Below are 19,081 nucleotides of genomic sequence, written 5' to 3' on the forward strand. Positions count from 1 at the left end.
AGTGGCAGATATTCAACATTCATCTGCTGCACATTAAACGATGACTTTACTGCCGGCCTGTGCAAGTACTACGACCATTGCACCACTATTGGTAGATTGGCCAAATTATGTAAGAATGTGCACAACATAAAAGGTCAGTGAAGTTTTTGGACATCCTACCTTTCAGCATTTTGACTGCAACAGTCTTGCAGGTTGAGAGCTTGTCGATCCCAAAAGCAGAAGCCTCGACCACTTTTCCAAAAGCTCCATGGCCGAGTGTTTTGCCTGGCAAAGGAAGAAGGTTTTTGATAAGTGGAAAGGCATTAGAACTTTCTGTCAGGCTCTATAATTAAAGCAACCTGCTGAAGCTCTGACAGTTTTTCTGTGAGGATTTGTGGTTCACTTGAGACCGGATGATAGCCAGGTTCACTGATAACCCTACATACCAGCTGCAGAGAGGGGTTACACCTATTCATTGTACCTTATGTAGCTCTGTCTATGATTTAATACTAACTGATAACCTTTATATACATTTTTGTCATCATTAAAATTCAATCTAAAATCTTAAAGGCAAGATGTTACACAAACAGTTATGTTTAACTGAGACTTATTACTGATGCTCTGTCTTTGTTTAAATGTCATTTTGATGAGTAGACTGTGGAAGATTTCCAGTTTGGCCCCAAACCTGCATACATAAAACTTCCAGAAAGCAAAACAACATATTCAAAAATCCTGAGGTGACGGGCTATGTATAAATTTGCTGCTTTGTTATGATCTGCTGTATCTACACTTACTGGACTCTTTGTTAGGTACAAATTTAATTACTTGTTAATACAAGTATCTAATCAGTCAATCACATGGCAGCAACTCAGTGCATTTAGGCATCTAGACATGGTCAAGATGACCGGCTGAAGTTCATAACTCTGCAACAGAATGAGGAAGAAAGGGGATTTAAGCAATTCTCAATGTGGCGTGGTTGTTGGTCTCAGATGGATATTTCAGAAACTGCTGATTTATTGGGATTTTATCTTTAGGGTTTATGGAGAATAGTCTGACAAATAGAAAATATCCAGTGAGCAGCAGTTCTCTGGGAGAAAATGCCTTGTTGATGTCGGAGATCAGATGGGAATAGTCAGATCACCGTCACCAGATCTCAGGCCCACTGAGCTGATTACAACAGTGCCACTAGAGTATCCGACAAATCTGCAGCAACTGTGTGATGCCAAAATGTCAATATGAACCAAAGAATAAAGGCATGTATGGACAGGAAAGGGGTCCAACCTAGCACTAGCAAGTTATACCTAATGAAGTGTCCAGATGGTGCATATTTAATGATGAAACTTCTTTCAAAACACTGATGACACTAAGGATTACTCACCTAGTTGTAGGCGATCACGAGGAAACTCCCACTTGCTGCCATCATACTGAAGAAAATCATTCTGCTCCTCGAGTGGATACTCATCGGGATCAATGATGATCGATGGACCCATCTTATAATGTGCTGGTTGCTGAAAAATTAATGTTATCATTAACATTATGTTTTAGGTTATTTTAAGCGGCAAATAAGTAGTAAATAATACAAATTCTTCCTCTAGTCTTTTTTCTTTAGTCAAGTACAATATGTTCTAATTATTTCTTTTATCTAAGCTAAAAGGTTACTATTTCCCAACGATCATGACAAAGAAAAATCTTCAATACCAGCTAAAAGGATAATTCACTTAAAAAGCATTTACAACACACATGAGTCAGTCATTTCCAAAATAGCTGCCTTCAAGAACACAAAGGAGGAAGTGTAAAATACCACAAGTGCAATGCCACTCCCCTGATTTTGTGGAGTGATTCACTCTGCTTGTAAGAAAAAGCATAATGTAGTCCTTTACCTTCCTTAGCTTGCGAATGAAAAGAATAAGCATGATCCAGAGGAACGTTGCTGCAGCTCCAGTACACACCAAAATTATGACCTCAATATTTGGCTTCGCCTCATCACCTGGAAAGAGAAGAATTGTTGTCAAATACCAGACCTCCTTTGCAAAAGTGAAACTGTGGCCTTCTTGTGATCTCACATGCGTCATATTATATTGGCAGGGTCTGGTGATTTATGACCAAAAAGAAACAATCTGTAACAAATTACCAAATAAAGACTACGGCTTTTGACTAAAACCTTTATATCATCTCAACCTCTTTCACTCTTGTTTATTTGTTTCTTCCCAACTTCTCTTTCAGGGATTGTATATAAAAAGGAAGTGGAAACACGCTTAGCATTGGTGGTTTGCTTGGAGAATGCATACCACACTTTTTTCCTGTAGTGTTTTCATCTAAACACGGCTTTTCTAACCATCCATGTCCACACTACAGACTCACGTCTCTCAAATCTACACAAAATTTTTCCGGCTCTTATTTCAAGCCATCCTTGACTAAACAATCATGGCAGTGCACACATGTAGCTTGTAGCTGAAATATATATATATATTAAGCTAATTCCGATTAGCCGATTAAGCTAATTCTAAAGTGCACAGATATGGATGGAATTGCATGACTTGCATGATGGCCCACTTTTTTACATTTTCTAATGACCTTCTACTCCAATTATCTACTACGTGTTTCCAGTGCCTTGGTGGTTGTAGCAGTCAATCATTTTCAACTCATTAGTGGCCCTCTTAACACTTTACAAGGGTTGTGTCCTCTACATGATGGCTCCAAGCCAAAGCTATGATCATAAAACTCAAGAAGGAATTCATTTGGCATTCCTCACAGCCACAGATTTTCTGTCAGGGGAGAATTCTCTCACTAAAGTCTGACCAGAGCTATTTGTAGTGATGACAAGAAAACAAGAGGCCAAGAGGGTCTCAGAGATGTTTTGACAGGGCATGCAGAAAATGCTTGACTCTCCTGATGAGCAATGCTCTTATTTTGATCTGCAAGTTTCATTTTATGCTGACAATCCAGTGCTGTAAACATAGCAGGTCAGATTGTTTGGAAATTTCTTTATGTTTAATTGTTAATATTCCATGACTGACTCACCAAACACAGTAACCACAGCGCTTGTTTTCAGGACACCCTCAGTGTTGCTGGCTATACACTCGTACAGACCCTCATCATCTTTCTTGACCCTCTCAATGATCAGGGTACCGTCCTCGCCCAGTGTGATACCTGAAACGCACAAACTATTAGTTAAACAGCCGAAAAGAAGTGCAGAATTTTAACTTTGGAAGTTTTTTGAAAACTCGTGGCAGTGCAAAGGCAAGTTTAATGACTACACAATTTTAACAGGATAAAACCTTTAATTTGTCAGTATACTGCACTTAATTCATCTTCTTCTAATATGTCAACCCGGTCACAAAAACTGTAAAAACAACAACAAAAAGATTCTTTATGAAAGCCATAACATATGAGATACTTTTCTCAGTGGTACCTGGATTTTCTTCTAGTGGAACACCATTTTTCAGCCACATGATTTTTGGAGGAGGAACTGCTGAAGCGTTACAAACCAGCCTCAGGGTGCTGGTATTGTTCACATCTTGGCTAGTCAGATTTTGATTCAGCCACGGTCTTCTCCTGGCTGTAGGAAAATAAAAAAAAGTTTGGATTATTGGCGCTATCACTGTTTCGTAGAGGAAAAAGTGGAATCATATATAGCTCTAACTTACCATCCAAAATAAGTACAGCCTCCTTGAGTTCAGCCTTCTTGTTGAGCTTGTAGGCTCGGCACTTGTAACCTGCAGTGCTGTTTTGAGACACATTGTGCAAATAGAGAGAAAGGGAAATGGAGTAGCGACTGAACTGGAGGCTAGACACGCTGGAAGTGACTGTTTGATTCCTGGAATCCAACCACTGTAGATCTGTGTAGAGATAACGGGTTGCCCGACAGGTCAGGTTGACGTTGTTCCCTTCAATCGCTTTCTGAGGTTCAGTGGTTATTTTCTCAGGTTGATCTAGTGTGACAAGGAACATGGAAAACAACATATTTAGTCATTTACATTTACATGGCATCTACATCCGTTTACAAGCGTGCAATTATCCAAATTGCCAGAGAAACTAATTAGGACAACAGTTTTTGACACAAAGGTACTTATCAGAAGACCCAGAATGTCAAATTCCCTGTTATTTCCTGTTTCATCACTATTAATTAGAAGCATGTTGATGGTGCTTCTGCAGTGATCCAACTCGAGCGAGGCTGACTATGTGCCCCAGGGGATACAGAATGCGCTTGTTTATTCAGTTTGCTGGAAAGCATTCTCTGTTCCGTAAGAGAAGACAGCTGTTTTTACAATCCTGTCCTCTTTTTTTAGCAGCATTCCATCATTCTCTGCTTTCCTCACCTTTGAAAGAGAGTGGGATTCCTCTTGGGAATTCTCCCACCCTGGGAGAATAATTTTTTGGTACTTGGCATCCACTCCAAAAGAAGTCCTCCACCCTTCAGGACATGTGATTCATGCAACTTTTTAGGAAAGGTGATGCACTTTATTGCAAAGTGAGCTCTGCTTGTGCACGGTGACACCTCATCCCCACTGTTATTACATACCTGTCTCAGTTGATTTTCATTTTGGGAACATTTGGAACTGCTCACATGCACATAAAAAGTAAATCCTTATTGCACACACAGGCTCATGAAGAAAGAGCAATGACCTGCTGGTGCAGGAGCAGGAATGCGGTTATTCAATGATGTTTTTAAATGCATGCCATGTACAGCACTTCATATGCCTCAGGACTTGTTTGCCTCTCTTCCGCCCCGAAGCTGTTCAACTACAGTGGAAGATGTTTTTAATTAATGCCCCCCTCTGGTTTCTTTATTGCACAATGCAATCTGTGAATTCCTTTCCTGTTCTTGCAGTTCATTACAGCGTGCGATGTGCACACAGATCATTTGTAAAGCATAGAGCTCATGGTATAGTGTGCTTTGTAATTGAACTAATGTGTTTCTGCATGCAGCTGTGTGATTATAATGTTTTGTTTTGTTTTTATTACATTTTACTTGTTGTATTCTGGTGACCTACTTACCATCAACATAGAAAGGCACTGTAATGTGGGCGCTGCCAATGTCGTTCTCAGCCTTACAGTAAAATTGTCCTGAAACTCGTGCATCTCCGATCACCAGGGTACTCACAGTCTGATTGGAATCAATAAAGCGATTGTGATTAATTCTTAAAATCAGATAAAACATAATAAATATAATAATAACAGACACAAATGCTTGATATCATAATTCACTTTCTGCTGTCAGTGTGATCGATTCTAGCGGTTTCAATCACCATCAGAGCACCGAGTCGCTCTTAATAAACAAGTGGGAGGTCTAGACACAGCCTGGTGTGCTTTATAGTCTGCAGTGCTTGACATTAATGAAAGGATACAGCTGGAGTTATAAAGGCCAAAGAGTCTCCTTCATACTGGTGCTATAGATCTAGACCTGGGCCTCCATGTCCATTTCCTGGAGAGCACCTCCAACGCCATGCTCGATTTTAAGGTTAGCACAATATTTTAATGGCTTAAATAGACAAAATAATAAGTGAGACACTTGGGTGAAGGCCAGACTGCATGGGGTTCTGTTTAGTGTTCATGGGGACATCTGTTTTTGGGGTCAGTCGGCTACATCAAAGAGAGTGAATGATGTGGGTACATTGTCTGGGGTATGCTGGCCTAAACTTCCTGGGCTGGTAGGAACTATTGTGTTGGCTGTGAGAGACCCAGCTGCAGCTACAAAACCACATCAGCGTGCCTTTACTTAAACTGTTCACTTTACAAACATACAGGCATCAAAATTAAGTATCATAACGTCCAAACCTTGCTGATAGAACATTTGTCAAAACACTGAGTGACCTTATGATATTATGTTACACCTATTACTTACCATTATGTAACATGAGATTGAAAGCACTCACTGAGACGATTGTGCCTGTCCCGAAGACGTGACCTGACCAAACACACTATGACCTCTGTGCCAAAGTCTTCCCTTAGTGTTTCCTTATATTATGACTCTCCTTTTTTGCTGGGCTTTCTGAGGAGGCCCAGTCATGACTGTGTTCTCATTCACGGGCCAAAACGATTTATATGAGGTGACAGAGAGGAATTTACCTCCACCAAATCCCTCTTCGTTTAAACTGCTGCTTGTTATCGTTGAACCTTAGCCCTGACCCTCATAAAGCACCGGCGACTGGCCACAGGTACTTGTAAATAAGAGGTGCCTCAATATCTATGTCAGACACGTATAAAAATCGATGACCTGTAAAGAAGGCCAAATTTACAGTTACGTGGTGTGCAAATGACTGGATAGTTCTTGTTGTCATGTATTTCACAGTTAGTAATGGTAAACAGTCACTTAGTCATTCGCATTTACATGGCATCGACATCCGTTTCACAATTAATGAGCGCACCAGCAATTTATGGACTACAAATTCAGCTCAAAACAAAGAATCGATTCAGAAAGGTCAATGATGCTTTCTCCTGCCCTAAAACAGCTGTAATGGATTTCTTGAACCAAATCCTATACAGACAAGGGGCATGGCAGCGAAGGCCTGTTCTCAGTTAGGTATGGCATGAACAATTTTAGCATCAAGCTTCCACGGGAGATTTGAACCAAAGTCTGTGTGGGATGTTTGGGGTTTGCATGGCAATACGTCTTTGATGTCTTTTAAGGAAAACTAAGGGATTCTTATCTTCAAACTATCTAACTATTGATGCCTTAAGCGTTGATTTTTTAGGAAATAAAATCTCTCTAAATTAATATGTCTGCCTTAAAGCTAAACCTAAGCCTGCCTTCATAGTGTAGCTGTTTCATGTGCTTACATCTACTACAAAGACTCTGAAAACCTGGGGTGTATTTCACTTTAGTAATGGGAAAGGAACTATGTCTGTCAGTTGTGGTTGCACCATTTCCAAACTGCGGGCCTCAAAGAGCAAAAGCTTTTGTACAAGAGGAAAGCCAGTGTAGGTAAAGCAGTGTCTTTACCGCTATTTTTTTCTTGTAAATATAAATCCTTTCTTTTCAGATGCGGCTCATTAAATGTGTAATAAAACCAAGTTATTTGTCCCTAATTCCCAGGTAGCTTAATTCCAGGAACAAATCCCATCTCTTATCGCACATTTCTCCATACCATCTCTCTTCCAGTTCTTTATACTGGCGACAGCTATTTATTAGACTCAATTCATGAGGAAATGCATATTATAAAGTGCATCCATTGTTTAAAAACATATACTACATATAACTTTAATCTACATACCTTGTTTTTTCCTTTAACTAGTTGAGAATTCGTGTTTATGTTTTTAATCCAGTTGTAGGAATCATTTTTCCTTTCATCCACTCTGACAAAGACAGGCTCCAAATCACTACAGGAGGGAGAAAATGCAATAAAATCAATCATTCTGAACAACGAACAATGTAACAGTCTTTTGTATTTGAGAACTTTAGTGTAATATCAAAACACACCCTGTCCAGATCACACGATAATAATGTATACCCTGCTATCTCATTGTGAAGGCCCTCTCCTGAGGGTTCTCTGAACCCTCTAGCATGGGGTGTCCTACTTCTTAAACCCAGAGAAAGCCTTGATTTAGGCCCCGCTGGTGGTGAACAATTAGTTTGATGAGTGGAGAGGCACTGAAGGAAACAGCAGCAGCAACAGGAAGGGTTGTGCTGTGCGTCACCTCATACAGGAACACCCCTCCACGTTCTGGCCAGAGGAGATAAGGCAGATCCTGAGACCTTGGTGGTCAGCAAAGGACAGCTGATAACTTCTCAACCTGGTGATAAAGACAACCCTATATTTCTGCCTTCTTAAAAAGCTTCTCTCAAATTCAAACCCTCCCCAAAAGTGACATTTCCTTTGCTCCCAAAAGATTAAGGGATGCAAGTTGGATTTACAGTGACAGCTACTCTGCAGGCTCAGGGCACTATAAAACAAACATTTTGCACAATTGGCTTCCCACCAGGCTATAGCTGTTCCTCTGTCTCATTAGCCGCCTGCCACAGCCCAGCCACAGTTCCTGGTGCCAGCCCTGATTATCTTTGGCCCAGCAGAAAGAGTTGCTTTGACCTTACTAAACCTCTGCAATATTTTATCACGAATCTGGTAAGCAGCAGCTGGTTTTATGCGATAATTTAGTGAAGAAACCAATGGGAAACTGGTGGTTTAACACCATCTAGTATGTAACATAATTAGTCGCTTTCAGTCTGCATTGTTTTCTTTGCCACTGGATGTGGAGACTGATAACACGCAGCTAATGGCCTATTGTTTTCCTGATCTTACAATTCACAGGCCCTCCAAACCACGATCTGAGTGACTGTTCAAACGTTCATTTTGTGTACGGGTTCACCGCCAGGCTGGTATCCATGCACAGTCACACATATACAGCGCTCTCAGTTCTCTTCAGCGCTGCAATAACTCGGGGAATCTGAGATTTAACTCCCCCATGTCTCCCTCTTAGCCTACAGAACCACTGACCATTAATGAGAGGGCAGCTCTCCGCGGCTTTGTTCCTTTGATTAATGGGTCATGTTCTGGGACAGAGTCAATTGAATCAAAGTAGGTCTGCTTTATAGAGGGATCTCCGGGTCGGACTGGTGGCTCTGAATCCTGCGAAGGTATCTCTTCACTGTGTGTTGCTGTTGGTGATTTTGATTCAGTATTGTGGAGTTTCCGTCTAAAGGTACAAACTAGTTAAAGACTTTTTAATACCAACTTAAAAACAGATTTTAGACTAAACATACAAAAGAGAGACAGAAAAAGGTGAAATATCCTCTTTCAGATGTTCAGAATGAACAAGAAAGTATTTAGTCATATGTTTATTAATGTGACCAGAAAATGATATAACTGATGTTAGTATCCCATTGTCCCAAGTTTGAAACAGCTTAACAGATGTGGGAATAGCAATTTTGTCCTTAAAATTTCCAAAAACATAAGTGTCTAAAAATTATATGATTAACCATTAATTGTGAACCTTTTAAGACTTTGTATGATTCCATAGACACCCTGTGCATTGTTTCCAAAACATGGAGATTATATCCACAGCAGGTGGACTCAATTGCATCATTGCAACAGTTATTCAGGCTGAGAAAATGCGACAGTTTTTTATGCAGAGAGAAACATCAGGCGGTAACTTTCTGGAAAACCAAAACTGAAACTGGTATACAGATAGAGCTCATGACTTGGTAACTTTATAATTCAATTCAAACAATTCAAAGCATGGAATTGTTTTTGAGCCTACACTTAGGTTAAGTGGCCTGCTTGAAATTAGTTACTTACACTGTTGAAATGCTTTGAATTTCTTATGGTATTGCTCAACCGTGACAGACTGAGCATAACATGAGGGTGACTCACTTTTTAAACTTCGGTTCTGAGTGAAATGGTTGCCAGTGCCAAGTGATGGTTGGCAACGGCAGGCCAAAAGCAGTGCAGGTTAGATGATGCTGTTTGCCCGACATGTAAGGTTGCACGTCCACAGTAGCAATCTCCGCCTCTGAAATACTTGGCTTCACTACATACACACACAAGTACACAGTAACCACATACACGCACAAACATGGAGAGAAATTGGAAGAGAAAGACAACATGTTAGACCAGAGGTCATGATTGCCTCCTTTAAGAAGCCAAAAAAAAGCTCCCACTCCCACATTACACATTTTTTTTAAAAAATCAATTATGAGCAAATAAAAAAAGAATTCAAGATATTTTTTAGGGAAGCAGCATTCACCATGATAGGATCAGGAATTTCTCCTTTCATTATTTTTTTTCTGAATCGTATTCATTCAGCTTAGTTTTGCACCTTATGTTCACCCTGGCTGTCCACACCCCACTCTCTGTCCCACTGGGTTAGCTAAAAGAATCGACCGTACCGGCCCCGCCTGCTGTGGAATCTCAAAATGTCTCAAAAAGAAAGACAGTCTTGATGTGCAGCTATGAAAGGCGGGCCGTCGACATTAGCTCTCCTTTAGACTGTGTAGGGAGAAGAGTGGGGGGATGCCTGCCTAGCCCAGGGCTCTAGGTCAAAGAACAATCTCACCGCAGTCCATGCCTGGGTCACTGAGTCAACCATTTGTGCTGCAATGAACAACAGACAAAAATGCTTCTCCCACCTCGGGAGATGTACTTATCTCAGCACTATCTGAATTTTGGACAACAGAAATAGTTGTGTTGCATTCAGTGCCCCAGCTCATGCACACCTGCACATCACGTAGTAATCCAGAGCACTCTGACGACTGTAAACAACATATGAACAAGATTTAAAATAGTTCTCTAACTGGTGCCAGGATTTTCTCTCCACTTTGTTGTGTTTGTAAAAAAAAATTCATTCCAATAAATAAAAGTTTTGTGAAGTGGGCCGGTCAAGGATCATAAATAAAGTTTATAAGAAGCTAGAGGGGCCTGATTTTTACACTTTTTGGCACACTACTGGGATTCCTCAAAAATGTTTAAAGAATGCTACTTCACACTTAGCATGTGTTCCCGCCACATGCTAAGTGTGAAGTAAGGGATATACAGTCTCCTTTTTGTTCTTTATAGCAAGCAGACTCCATTCATGTATCTACTCAACATGCTAAAATATTTATATCCTAGTGTTGACACTTATCAGTATATTAAAAGAGTTGTCATAACAATGAATTGCAAGCTGATTTTTCTCCAGCTAAATACATAATGTATAGAACATGCTGGTTATATGAGCCGTACTGTATGCACACAGGGTGTAAGGATTGGAGGGGTCTGGGGCAGCTGGAGCCCGTGTGCAGAATAGAACTCGGGCCTTTTACACACTCCACCAAGCCCCTTTCAAAGAGCCCCAATAATCAACAACAGCTGCTCCTGCTACGTCAATCCAGCCCTGGAATCAACAAGCTCCCAAGTTCCTCTCACACTAGAGCTGCTACCTGCCGTCCAGTGATCTAGACTGAGAGCAGCAGCAGACGTGCTGGGGGCAGCCTCTGTCCACAGCCAAGGCGCTGCTTCATTTCGTCAGGATCAGTGAAGATTATCAGGTTTGTGGTAATGGCTTACCTGTGACTTCCAGAACGTAGCTGAGATTCCTGTACAGCCCCTTTGCTCTGTTGCCCAGGCTTATGGTGAACACGCCAGAATTCTTCTCCTGCACATCAGTGATGGCCAAACTAAAATCAGACATCCTGTAGCAAGTGGAATTCTTCTGGATAGGAACCCCATCCTTGTACCTGAATATTAGAGGCACATAAAAGTTTGTTTGTTGTGCATATGCAATAATAGAGGTGCCCAACACTCATAACAAAAGGTTTATTTATAGTGGCTCGAAACCATTGCCTACCATGCTATCACGTCTGGTGGTGGCAAAGCGATGACCCTGGGTTCAAACACAATCTTCCTTACACCTTCAGTGACTGTTCTATGCTGTCCATTCTTAGAGGAAATGTTAAGAAATGGATGCTCTGCAGCCAAAGAGTATAGATTAAATAAGGTTATCATTATTACTTTACAGGATCGCCCCAATATTACAATAATTCACAGCCTAAAATTCTTTTAATTTCACTTGTAATAATAAAGCATTAAAAGCATTCTCACCATAGACAACAACTTTTGCCGTGACAGTATCATTTACTCTGGGATTCAGCTCAGCTTTGCAATGATAGATTCCCTTATCCTCCATGGTAATGTTTGGCAACACTAAAGTGTTACTCATTATAAGGACCTTAGAAGGTTTGAGTAGGGACTTGATTATACTATGCCGTTTTTCCTGAAGACAAAGAAAGCACCATAAATTCCAGTCCTACTTATGCAGGCTGTTCCATAATATTGTAAAGTCAATGATAAACCATTAACTTACTTTGTCCTTTGGAAAATGCCAGGTGAAATTGATTCTTCCATTATAGGTGGTCTCCCCACTACAGTTGAGGATGAGGGTGTCTCCAGCCAAGATTTTAACACGGTTGTTATCTGGAGTAATCCTCACATTTTTAAGGACATCAGCTGTAAAATTGGAACAAACATAATGAAATGTTATGAAACCTTAAACAATCAGAAAGTTAAAAACAATTAAAAGTCATGTCACCAGGAAAGCAACAGACTCACTCAGTCTACTTGGAAGGTATTCTGACTTGAACACTTGACTGTTGACTTTGGCATGACATGCCAGCATGTTGTATGAATCGTAGGCACCGTAGGGGATCCTGAACCCAACCATTGGATCCCACACCATTTCCTTTGTAACCTTCTCAGTTAAACTTGGCGCCTGTAATGAAAAAGGCAAAACTAATTTGATGACACTTGTGATGCCAAATATAGGTCACTGAGCCAGACTGACTAAAGAGGAAGCTGCATGACTTCATTTAACACGTAACTCATGCTCCACCGGGCTCAGCTGGGGACACATCTGTTAAGCTGTTTTATAACACATGCATGACAGCCCTGAACTTTTCTAGACATTACCAGAAGGAGATGAATGTAGAAGAACGTAAATGTCCAGTGCAATCAGATATGACATTAAGCAGTGTTAATGAGAGCTCCAGGGTACAAAGTCTGTGTGATGTTTTGCACCTGCTTAATAGCACAGGTAACAGTGCAGTGAACTGTCAGTCATGTATCCTGCCGTTTTAACCAGTATTCCCAGTAACAAGCACTGTGAATGTGACTGCTGCATTAATTTATGCAATTAGGGAAATAACATTTGGAAAGGATGTCCTTGCCTGCTGCTGTTTGTTCTCATGTCAGAAGAAGGACTGGGATTGGAGGCAATGGAAGAGAAGGAAGGAAGGTGAAGAGGAAGGAGGAGTGTCATGCATTTATTAATAACAGGAAGGTCACACCAGTACTATCTGTGGCATTAGAGTCAGAAGTGATTATGCACAGTTGGCACTATGACACAGTCATATATTAATCGCAAACAATGAAACAAAATGTCACAAAAAAGCACAAAAAGGCCACAAAGGCACATCATCAAGTACTAACAGGGTCTTAAGTTGTATAGATAAGTGCACTGGAAAACAAGGGAGTACTCAACCGCTGCCTACTAAGATCAAACAGTCTTATGCTGTTACCTGTTGTTTTTCTAAGACTGGACACAACTTTTCTGCTGTTTCCTGATGTTTGTAAGAGCAGAGAGACTAAATTTAGCCTGATGAGCTATTCTGAGAAAAGCACTCTTGGAACACCTTCCTGCTCTTAGAGGAAGCAGACAGGATGACTCGCTTTGCCGCCCCTGAGCTTCCCATAGCTAAGCCACTGTCCCCGGTCTGCTTCTGTGTGCTGGAATGATTTAACACACAGAGGGTGTGAGAACCACTGTGATGCCCTATGCAAGGAGTGGAAGGACATTTTTTTCAAAACAGGTAAGGATACCCTGCTGTGGTATTAATAGTAATCTTCTCTCAGGAGACGTGCTGTGTGAGTTTCCTGGAAGTTCATGTTAAGCAGTGTCTATAGAATACTGTGTATTACTATAATATGCAGTACTATGAAGGCATTTATAAAAGCATGATGGTGCTTAAGACCCTACCCCTGTCAGTGTTACATCAATATCAGGTGAGGATGTCCGACACGGGACAACAAGGCTGGTCTCGTGCCTGTAGATGCCAAGAACATAATTTTTAACAGGCTCCACAAATGGCTGGTCGGGATCTGAAAAAAAGAATTCAACATCTTAAACGCAAGTCAGGCAGAAACACCATTTCAAATTAAATGTGGCCCATCACAAGTTGTTTTTTGGGGAAACCATGTTTTCTAGTAAAATTATTCAGATTCTGGTAAAATAAGCCAACTTAATTTAAAAGTGCAGTGGTTAGCATTGTTGCATCACAGCAGGAGGATAATGGGTTCATAGCTGCCAGCTGGCTGTGATCCTCCAGTGTGGTTTGTGCATATTTTGTTTTAGAAGTGCATGTGTTTTCTCCCAGTCTCTGGCTCTCTGTCACTGTGATTCACTTGCAACATAACCAGGGTGTACCCCACCCCTTACGTCTGCTGAGACAGGCTCCAGAACCTTTGACCCACTAGGAAAAGGAGGTTTACCAAGTGAAAAAGAGCATGTCAGGGTATTCAACAGAGATCCAGAAAAGAGATCAAATCTCAGATTGGTTAATTCTGGCCATATAAGGACAGTCAGTCTGTGGGAACGCTGTGGCTACATAAATAGTCTGTGATTGAAGGAAGGTCGAACATTAGTGGTGTGAAAAAGTTACAAAAATTAACAAACAGCTGAAGATTTTTGAAATAGGACACAGAAGGTAAACTGTGGAAGTCATTTAAAAAGCACAAGAAGAATTAAAGCTAGCTTTATATTTATAATAGTTGTAGACCAATATTAAGCAACTTTATACCAACATTTTTCAAAATATAAAACCACTTTGGTCACATTGGCTGATATTGGAATTTACTCTCTGCTTCCCAGTACAATATCCAGTCATATAAGTGTATGTAGTGCCATGTGAGGTTTAGGGAAGCGTTGTTACAAGGAAAACAGTAGCAGAAGCAGGAAATGGTCAATGACCAGGGTTTCCTGAGCAATTAGCTTATCCTCTCACCTCCAGAAGAGGTGAGAGGATAAGCGGCACCACAGAAACCACTTCCTTTCTCTATTTTTTTCTCTCAGATGGAGACCTGTGGCACCTCAGTCAGGATTCCAGTTGAAAAAAAGGTAGCAATAACCGCCTCTATATTTATATCTAATGCATACAACTACAGATTTTAGTAAGCAGGTCTTGCTTGCTTTCTTTTTTGCATATTCTTCCCATGTCATTAAAAAAATCCTGCCTTTTGGAGCTGACATAGTGAAAAAGGTAGGGTACACCCTGAACACCATGGTCCTTTACATCCTTCTGCCTAACTCACTCTTTCTTCCTTCTATAAAGGATGTGTCTTGTGTCTTATGTCTTGCAAATACCACACTGTTCTTTGTCAGTTCAATACTGTCAATATCACCGTCTGTGAGATCAGTTCAATATTAAATCCTGCAGCTGCCATCAGGAGATAACAATTATCCTTTGAAATCTTTTTTTAAACACAAATCTTCCGTGCATTTTAAATTTCTGAATGAAAAAAAACATTTGGTTCAAAATGTAAGAACAATTTTCAGTTTTAGAGTTCAGTTTTTCTACCATTGGGTAATTTCTTAAATTATGAACCTCATAATTTGAGCATTATACATCCAAAACGGTTTCTAGCTCTCACCTTTTACATACACATAGGTGGATTTGATTTGGTCTGAACCATCCTTGGTGTATTTACAGGTGTAAGTCCCAGTGTCATTGGCAATCAGGTGTGTGACTATCAGTCTGCTGCAGTGAGACTGACGGTGAGGTCTTGAATCACACTTCTCCACCTTCACTCCCTGCGATGAGATCGACCGCTTGGCAAGTGTCCAGCTGAAGACACCGTGACCTCTGACATTATTGAAAATGAGAGAGAATGTTAAATGAGATTAGATCTTGGGCGAGGCAAATGGTATTAGAAAAAGCAAACCATTAATTCTATTAAAAGTGGATCTATTTTTAGAGAAGGTGTCACATCTGGCAGTAACCACAAAAGCTACTAAATTTAGTAGCTTATCTCTGGGGGCTTTTGGGCTTCATTTCCATTTTAAGTTTATTTCAAGTTCATCTTGAGTCATCCAAAAGTTTGAACTTTCACATGGGAACATGTTTCTCTTCAATGATGTGCTTAACTAACACATTCTTTCCACGCAGAATTCAGTTTAAAATGCTCATTAAAGAGATCCCAGAGGAACATCTAGCATTTCTCACATTCCTTTCCCTTTGCCTGCAGAATTTTGGGTCAAGCAGAACCTCTAGTTCTCATCCACATCCAAAAAACAAGACAGTGCTCTACGCATCAGGCTTCTTACAATGTGGCCTTGTAAGGAAGCATTACATTAAACCAACATGAGTTCCTAAGCATTCTTTGAAGGCCTAAAAAATGATGCAATACCCTAAATTCCTAAGAAATGTGAATGTACTTGGGTTCTAAATTCCATAAAGGAAGTGGCAGAAGACTGATAAACGTTGACCACTATCGCTGGTTCCGGTCAGGGACTGTCCCAGCTTCTTTGTAGCTAGTAAGAGTCCACAGAACCAGGGACGTCCTGTTAATTCTCCCTTAAAATTTCTGCCATATAGTGAGCGCAGAGTCTGAAGTCCAGCAATTAGAAGAGCAAAGGTAAAGTAAATGAAGTTGTATTGTAATGCAAAGTGGTTAAGAAGAGTTATACACCACCATCATAAATGTTTGATTACATTTCAAGTGAAACCAACAAAAGTAGGTGCTTTCAACTGCATACCTGCAGGTGAGGTTTAACAAATTGCCTTTATGAAGAACGATTGGATTGTCGGAGGGATGAATCCTAGGCGAGTTTGCGCTCTCCAAATGTCCTGCAAAACACACACACACACAGACATTTACACCAACTCTTCAGTGGTATGTTTTCATCATTGTTATGCTAAACAAAATGAAAAGCACAGCGGGAAGTCCCCATTGCACAACTGCTGTGTAATGTGCCTTTAGTGCTGTGCGCGTGGGTTCACTTTGTCCAGTTCTACTCCTGCCTCTTGTGTAAGTGATTGTCCACTGAGAGCACACTGTGGGGACTTTTGGGAGCTGGAGAGCAGGTTGTTGAATGGATCGGGGTCCTAGGTGATCAAAGATAGAATAAAGGGAGGAAGAGGATGATACATGGAGCAGCTGTGCCTCGATGCCAAAAAGGTCAACACAGTCCGATTTAGCAGGAACCAAATACTTTTTTTTGTTCATTTACTAGTGACTTTTTACTCTGAATGCTGTGCTTATAATATCAAGAGGGTGGAGATGTTTGATTCAGAGGTGGACATATCTCGTGTGGAGCCAGCAGAATCTGTTGAGAGGTCTCTCTAACAACAGTTAACATAGGAAACAGTGTAGTTCTGCCTGCTGTCCAGAAAGAGTCCCAGTCCCAGATGTTGTTTCTTTCTTTTCACTAAGATCCCTAAACAGCCTGTCACTGTGGACACAAAACAAGTATATTAAGTTTACCCTTGATCTGTTGTTAAGGATAATGTTGGTTTATGTGTTTGATGCATATACTGGCTTAAGGGGCGATAATGGCCTATTTTATGTGTTACCCACACACCTGGAAACCTGCATTTACACACAGAAATACAGAAAAACAATCACTCACACACGTTCTCCTAGCATTTGTGTATTATTCAGAACAGCTGTTGTGGCAAGAATGAGCTGACGCTGCCAGTGTTGGCAGGGGGACTCAATATTCACTTCCTCACAAAATGTTATAACATCATTGTTTTATTGTCCAAGGTTAAGCAGAGGGGAAGGGTTGTGGCTTGCACTCTTTCATGTCGTAAAACCACACACTTTTGGCTGCATGTGAACACAAATCAAGAGCCCTGGCCTCAATAAACAACCACATAAGCTGCAGTTCATAATTGTATGGCTTTTATTTATAGCTGCCAGACAAATTTCTTAAGGGCATTCTACTTTGCATTTTTTATGCCTTGATACATAACAAGAAACAAGAATACCATCAATCGCAATGTAATCAATCAAAGACAAATAAAACAAATATAAACAAACCCACTATGTATCATGTTTTTTCAGCCATACTTATTACTGCCTTGACACATGCTCATGAATTCAGGTAAGAAAATCCCATAAAGTTGACTCAGTTCATCTAGATGCAGCGTTTTCAGTGGGAGAAATGCTTCATTACTAAGTCAGAGGTCCAGAGGTCATGACAATGAACAATAACGAAACTGAGCTTCTGGGCTATTGTTAGGCAATGGTGCCAGTTTCGGTCATTATGCAACTATACTGCATATACTGCACTGTTGTTATGCATAACCTGCCAAGAAATGTAACTGCACATTGAATCAATGCAGGCTACAAATATTGTGATTGGTCTGATCATTACCGTTAAGTCCTCCTGTGCCTTTGCAGTTATTAAAAAAAAAAAAAAAAAGATCAGTGAGAGAAGAACAATCATTGGCTTAAGATGAGGACTTAAAATCGCTGAAAATTCCTGGAAAGAGCTTGCTAAACCTATTGGAAATTCCAATGAGGGAATTTCCAAAGAAGTGGAAAAACCTGGGGGACAAATATGCTTGCCACCTCCCAAAAATGACCACAACAAAGAGTCAACATTTTGTTTCTATCAGCTGGCATGCATATAAAAAGGCAGGACACAACCACATAATAATGAACACATATGCACCTCCACAAGCATAAGTGCCAGCAACATCGGCCACTTGCGTCGGTTGTGTCGAAGGCTCACCGCAAAGGTTCACCGCAAAAGTCTAAATCAGGGCAGAGACTGAAGACTTGGATGAGTAATGAGACGTTTTACCCCAATGAAAACACTTCGTCCAGATTAAAAGAGTCCACTGAGACTAATTATGGCATTTTCAACTTCTTGAATCTTTGACTTGGTTACAAATACATCCCATGCATAAATGCTTAAGTCCCACAGCATACCCAGAATCATCATCTTGACCTTGAATTGCACGGGCAAAACGCTTATCTTTTAAAACTAGCACATTTTTTATGTCCTTCTCTTCAGTAATGCACTACAGATGGGTGAACCAGCAGGGGCCCCCAGCAGCCCATTAAAAAAAGACAAGAGAAGAGAGGAAAAAAACATTGTCTTGTCTACACACCCATCCTCAAAACTCCCATCTGCCCAGAACTGACCTTAGCTGGCATCCTGACAACCCTAACCCCCTGCAACAGCTGTGCCCTGCGTTCCTTCAGGAGATCGCCTGAAAAATGCCAGAAATTGTTCATATTGAGTTGGTTCAAAGAGCCCCAAAGCTGGTTCTCATTAAAAGGCATTACAAAGAGGACAGGCATGGAACAAACAGAGAGGGAGTCAGGGAGGGTGCGAGAGGCCGACTGACTTCTGCTTTTTTCACTTGCATGATCTCAATTGACTCACACAGCATCAAGCTGGTTGCTGACACAGAGCCATGTTAGCTAAGATTAGACCAGAATCACATTTTTGTGTCTTTGTCCTCGGTTGGCATTGATTAGAGGAAATGGCACAGGACACTGTGTTTGGAAAAGACAAATGGTCAGGAAATACAGACAAAAATTTTGAACAGCATGGATTTCAGGATTTTTTCAATAGAAATGTCTGTGGTCAAGAAAATAATTAAATATTTAGTCTGGAAGAA

The 19,081-nt window shown here is 40.7% G+C and overlaps 1 protein-coding gene across 1 annotated transcript in view; it reads right to left on the minus strand.

Annotated features, from left to right (window-relative positions):
• The window catches only part of kdrl (kinase insert domain receptor like), a 42,408-nt gene that overhangs the window by 18,620 nt on the left and 4,707 nt on the right, over positions 1–19,081 (minus strand). Inside the window, exons 2-18 of the mRNA XM_026144361.1 lie at positions 16,201–16,291; positions 15,096–15,307; positions 13,426–13,547; positions 12,003–12,162; positions 11,758–11,900; positions 11,496–11,667; positions 11,242–11,362; positions 10,962–11,131; positions 9,291–9,447; positions 7,194–7,299; positions 4,978–5,086; positions 3,627–3,911; positions 3,392–3,538; positions 3,001–3,129; positions 1,860–1,966; positions 1,358–1,487; positions 160–264 (exon numbers count right to left, since the gene is read on the minus strand). Coding sequence (XP_026000146.1) covers positions 160–264; positions 1,358–1,487; positions 1,860–1,966; positions 3,001–3,129; positions 3,392–3,538; positions 3,627–3,911; positions 4,978–5,086; positions 7,194–7,299; positions 9,291–9,447; positions 10,962–11,131; positions 11,242–11,362; positions 11,496–11,667; positions 11,758–11,900; positions 12,003–12,162; positions 13,426–13,547; positions 15,096–15,307; positions 16,201–16,291 — 2,466 coding nt within the window. The remainder of the gene's footprint in view (positions 1–159; positions 265–1,357; positions 1,488–1,859; positions 1,967–3,000; positions 3,130–3,391; positions 3,539–3,626; positions 3,912–4,977; positions 5,087–7,193; positions 7,300–9,290; positions 9,448–10,961; positions 11,132–11,241; positions 11,363–11,495; positions 11,668–11,757; positions 11,901–12,002; positions 12,163–13,425; positions 13,548–15,095; positions 15,308–16,200; positions 16,292–19,081) is intronic.

This window comes from Astatotilapia calliptera, chromosome 2 (assembly GCF_900246225.1).
Source record: "Astatotilapia calliptera chromosome 2, fAstCal1.2, whole genome shotgun sequence".
NCBI classification, from domain to species: domain Eukaryota; kingdom Metazoa; phylum Chordata; class Actinopteri; order Cichliformes; family Cichlidae; genus Astatotilapia; species Astatotilapia calliptera.